The following is a 5,812-nucleotide window of genomic DNA, read 5'->3' on the forward strand; positions in this document are numbered from 1 at the left end:
TATTGTGTCAGGTGTCAGTTTCAAATTCAAAAGTTCAACAAAGCAATTGAAGATATCAAAGGAATAAATCGGAGCTGTCTAAGTTTTTTTGACAACATTAGTTTAGAGCAATGGACTCAAGCACATGATGGAGGATTCAGATATGGGTGGATGACGACAAATCTATCAGAGTCCATAAATGAAGTCATCAAAGGAGCTCGAATGTTGCCTATAAATGCCCTTGCTCAGATAACATTCTTCAAATGCGTGAACTATTTCGAAAAAAGAAGAGTAGAAATAAGGGATGCATTGGAGCATCAAGATAAACTCAGGACTTGCTGATCCCGATGTTTTGTACAATCAGTCCATTCATCAATCATATATTGTATGGTGAGATCGTACTACTGGAGGAATATCTTGCAGACATCGAGAGGCAGGATTTATTCAATTGGACTGGCATCTGATCACAGCCTTGGTCGAGAGATGGAGGCCCGAGACGCATACATTCCATATGTCTGTTGGAGAGTGCACTATCACTCTACAAGACATAGAAGTGTTGTTGGGGTTACCTGTTGACGGTGAGCCAGTCACTGGAGTGATGTACGATGACTGGTTAGAAGTTTGTCAACTGTACCTCGGTGCGACTCCACCTGCCGACAAGATTAAAGGATCGAGGTTAATTTTAATATGGTTTGAACACAATTTTGTGTGCTCACAAATGATGCAGACGAGGAAACCGTCATAAAATATGCACGAGCATATATACTACAAATGATGGGTGGAAATCTGTTTTCAGATAAATCAAGTCATTTTGTTCACTTAATGTTCCTGCCACTATTAGCTAACCTCCATGATGTGGGGCGGTATTCGTGAGGTGGAGCATGCTTGGCATGGTTGTATAGACAACTATGTAGCAACAAGACCTGAGGTTTGAGAGATAGCTGGGTCTCTCATACTTTTGCAACTATGGGCTTGGGAGCGATTTCCAACAATGGCTTCACAGCTACATCATGTTAATGACGCTCAATTAGTTGGACGAGTCTACGGTTCTCGATATGTTGTTTTAATTCAATTTAATTTTTATATCACTGGTCTATTTAATTTAAATTCTAAATTATCAATTTAAAAATTTAGGTTGAGAGACAAATTTTGTGTGACTAGGACAGCCACACATGTAGTCAACCAGTATAGATACATATTTGATCTGCTTCAACCTGAACAGGTACATTACACTAAAACTAATTGATTATTTTATTCACACTTTTATTATATTTGTCTTGAATATTCTCTAATATAATATTTTGTGTTTCAGGTTATTTAGGAGCTGTACAAAATTATTGTGCATACTTTGCCTAATTTGTACGAATGGTCAAAACATATGGCGGACGATGAGTCCTCTCATATGTTTTCACATTGGTGAGTGGCATCTTCCTGACAAGGTGATGAGACAATTCGGTTTTCAGCAGGATGTCCCATCGTCTTGTAATACTGAACCCGTATTGCATGATATTGACCTAATACTGGAGATTGGTCCGAAAAAGTTTGTACATTTGGTAGTGCGTGGCACTATCGTGCAAGGTTTATTGTAGTGGGGTTTCTCTGAATAATTTGACACAGATGTCACTCCAGAATATATTCATTGGTATAATAATATCACAAGGCGCTCCGTCACTCGTCCGGGAGCGGCTGTGGGTCATCTGGTAAATGAATGAATATTATCTAATTTTTTTAAATTAATATTTTGAATATTTGCCTAATTGTTTTATAATTTACAGAGATCGAGACAACAGTAGATTTCGTGAGTTTGCGAATGATCCGAACCAGGTTCTTGCTATATGTAGTGACAACCAAGCTATATGGAGAAAATTCATTATATGTACGAATATACCTATGGTTTCCTCCACAATCCTAGACGTAGAGGACCGGTCGAGAAGGAGAATGAGTTTGATGAGGTTGCACATAATGTGGAAGAGTTGCCCCCTTATGACGCAGACGCAAAGTCAAACTAATTATGTTAGTCCGATTATGATGATGCCAGCATTTTGTTCAGGACATTATAACTCAGAGGTTGGTCATCCGTCTTCATATGTGCATAGACATGGTCTGGGGTCGTGGAGAGCATAACGAATATATTATATTATGAAGCGTCTGCAGAAGGTACCAGAGCAACATCAAGAAGAACCCGAGCAATCTCAAGTTTCGAAGTCGACGACGACAACCAGCTCAAAATCGACGACGTCTGCCTTGTGGGACACATTGATTTTCTGTTAAAATTATTTTTATATAAATGAGATATTTAATTTACATTTTTTTATTTTTATGAGTTATTATTTTTTTAATTTATTCTTTTTAGAGTTTAAATAAAATAATAAAATATTTTTAGAAATTGTTTTTATAAAATGAAAAATTAAAAAAAGACTAAAAGAAAAAAAGAAATGATTAGAAAGAAGGTGGAATGTGTAATAATTAAAAAGGAAAAAAAAAAGGGGAAATTTGTACGGTATTCTCGCTCTCTATCAAAATCTAGCTATTTCGCTATCGCTCAAAATCTCGCTCTCGAATTTGATTGGGAAGTTAGCTCACTTGCTGAGATGACGAATCCAAGCTTTGGAAGGAATTCCAGGGGGACCTTATGAAAATTTAGAAATATGATCTTTTGACAGAGAAAGATCTCCGGAATGATAATTAAACAGACTCAATAATAATGTTAGAAAGAACATACAAGTGAAAGGAAGGTTGAGGGTTCAAAATTCGACCTATCTAGGTCGAATTTTCAACATTTGACTTATTTAAAAAAAAAACAATATTTTTACAAATAGTTTGAAAACAATAATATTTTCCTAAATAGTTTCTAAAAAGACAATATCCTTTTAATTTTCTCCTTGAAAACTCAAGGACTAAAATAATTAATTTGAAAACTCAAGGACCAATCGCACCTATTCTTGAAAACTCAAGAACCAATCACACCTATTCTTGAAAACTCAATGACCAAAAGGGTATTTTTTCCAAAAAAAAATATATTATGTAGTCGTGTGTTCAAAAGTTACATTCCAAATTTGTGTTTAGTGTATCTTTACTTTGTTTGAATTTGTTATGTTTCAAGAATGAAATAAATAAATGTACATTTGGCTATTTAAAAAAAAAAAAACTATACAAAATCAATTTTGTTTAGAAAAACTACACTAGATATCTCAACTCAACTCAACTCTACTCATTTTTACATCCTAAACACAACTTTCTGACACAACTTAACTCAATTTAACACTCCAAACACAGACATTTCAACTTAATTCAACTAACTCAACTTTGCACTCCAAATACAAACAATTTAACTTTCGAGATAATCTAACTTCTCATATAATAATTACCAACTCGACTGCCCCAAAAGAATTTTTCGACCTTAGGAGTACTGTTTCCAAAATTGATTTCAAACTCGATTTCACAAGTAAAGATGGGAAAGAGAAGAATCATCTTACCGAGCACTTATGACGCAATTGTCCAGATAATTACACAGAAGTTCTTAATAATAATGTTGGTTCATAATAACATGCTACAAAAACTAATGTTAATTAAACAAAAAACAGACTTTTAACTTTTCTCGAGCTTACTGCACCAAAGCACTGGTGTTGTACACAAGAAGAGCACCTCCAGCAAGAAGACCAGCCAAGGTCACTGCCCAAATGGCTAACCCAGTAGTACCTAAAATTCAATGTTGTCCACAATATATCAACAAATATATTTTGTGTAATCGCAATGGAATTCCATATTTCAATTCTATCCATAAATGATTGTCTTTAATGTTGACATTTACTAGGCATTGATATTGACTTCTGTTTGTTAAGATAATTTTGATGTAATTTCTCTGCAAGGTTATATACATGAAAACTAACTCTAAATCAAAATCAAATGCACACATCGTTGGGTTAAAAAAGTATAGAGTTTGACATGCTAATAAAGTAAGATTGGTTGAATTCCAATCGAAATAATATCAACAGTTCATATTTCAAGCTTTGAGTTCCTATATTCAAACTTATAAATGAAAGAGAGGGTTATAATATACAAAGTGAATAACTTACCATGATTATCTACAGCTTTAAGTTTTCATGTCAAGTCTAGTGGTTATTTATGTTTTAAGAATTGCCGACACTTAAGTTGTGGATGATGTGTCCAGTGTCGGATGCTTGTTGGACAAGTGTTAGCAAATTTGTTTTCACAAATAAACTTGTATAAAACACAAATAAATATACATTGTTATACATGTATCGAATACTTGTTTTTTTTAAGTATAACAGAGATTGGAGATTCAAACTACAAATTTTTCTGTCACTAATACATCTATATGCTAATTGAGTTAGGTTGTTGTTGACGATAATAAATAAACCGATGAAATTGTAATACTATAATAACTATTTTTGAGAGTGAAATAATCCAATCATTTTTTATGCATAAAATACATTAACTTATTAAACTTATTTGTCTCGGAACTTTTTTTAAATACAATTGATATAATGTTTTAAAAAGTATACTTGTTAAGCTAACAAAATCATAACTTTTAAGGTATATGAAGAAGAAATTAATGATGAAAAAAAGAAATTGAGCAAACATTAGAAACTGAAAACCCACTTTTCAACACCATTATTCATGATTTCAGCTCTTCATAATTCATGTATTGTCTACTGAAAGTAGATTAGATGCCTATGTTATTACAAATTCATAAAATATTCAATCAATCATAAAATTATTCAGCAGGCACATTCAATTCAAATTACTAACATATAAAACTCAATTCCGTAATCTAATGTATGTGTAAATATTATATGAATGATTCAAACGAAATAGGATTGCAGAATCAAAAATGGTGGAAGAACTTACCACCAACATAGACGTCACCACTTGGAGACCAGTCTTTGGTGTCGTAGATGGGACTGCAAAATTCGAGAATACAATAATATAATACACATTAGTTTGTTAATGCGATAATAATGGAAGATTTTCAAATTAAACATAAACAGTAACGCTTTGAATTCAGATTGATTTTCAAATTCAGAAAACTATGAACAAAATCAGAGCCAGATGTTTCACCTGTAGCCGTCGACATTGGCCCCGTACTTGTCGACAAATTGGTACACTCCCTTTCCCTAAATCAATCAAATTCGAAAACAGTATCAAATTTAAGTTGCAGAGTAGCTAACAATTATCAGATTACTAAAACGTTAGTTTCATCAATGGAAAGAAGAGATTCAGAAATCCGAATGATAACCTTGCCCTTCCTTCCGGATGCATCAAGTCCATCCCTCAAATTCATCGAGCCATTGATTCCTACACGCATTACATCGAAAAATGAGTCAGAATCATTGATAAACTAAAAATCAGTCTCCAATAAGCCAAAAATCGCACCAATCGGTGGTTAATTTTACCATACGGTTTGTCGGTCTTGATCTTCTTCCCGCCACTGGCCTCGACCTTGAAGGGGACGGAGTTTCTCGCCAGAGATGGAAGACCTTTCGCCGATTTCTCGACGGTGAAGGGAGCTGGTTTGAGACTCACTGAGGTCATCACCGAGGCCGCCATTTCCGATCGATGAGCTTCTTCTTCTTCTTCTTCAGGTCGATAATCTGCAATGGCGCAAAACGGAACTCGGAGCTTGATAATCTGAGAAGTGTGATTGGTAAGGCGACACGTGGCATCTCGTGAATGGCGGTAATCCGGATATAATCTTATTGTGTTATCTGAATCTTTTTGCGAACTATTTTAGCCGCTTCCATTGAAGTTCAAACAATGGCCGTTGATCTTTGGTTTAACGGCTGTGATATTTTTTTGTTTTGATTTTTTC

General features: G+C 34.4%; 1 protein-coding gene across 1 annotated transcript; it reads right to left on the bottom strand.

Moving 5' to 3' along the window:
- Positions 1 to 3,429: 3,429 nt before the first annotated feature.
- Positions 3,430 to 5,609, bottom strand: LOC120068722 (photosystem II 10 kDa polypeptide, chloroplastic-like). Its single transcript, XM_039020428.1, has 5 exons — positions 5,397 to 5,609; positions 5,240 to 5,298; positions 5,062 to 5,117; positions 4,852 to 4,904; positions 3,430 to 3,678 (listed from the first exon to the last, which is right to left on the bottom strand). The coding sequence occupies exons 1-5, from the start codon at positions 5,548 to 5,550 to the stop codon at positions 3,584 to 3,586; spliced, it is 417 nt and encodes a 138-aa protein (XP_038876356.1). The 5' UTR covers positions 5,551 to 5,609; the 3' UTR covers positions 3,430 to 3,583.
- Positions 5,610 to 5,812: the final 203 nt, after the last annotated feature.

The sequence above is a fragment of the Benincasa hispida genome, chromosome 1 (genome assembly GCF_009727055.1).
Source record: "Benincasa hispida cultivar B227 chromosome 1, ASM972705v1, whole genome shotgun sequence".
Taxonomy (NCBI): Eukaryota; Viridiplantae; Streptophyta; class Magnoliopsida; order Cucurbitales; family Cucurbitaceae; genus Benincasa; species Benincasa hispida.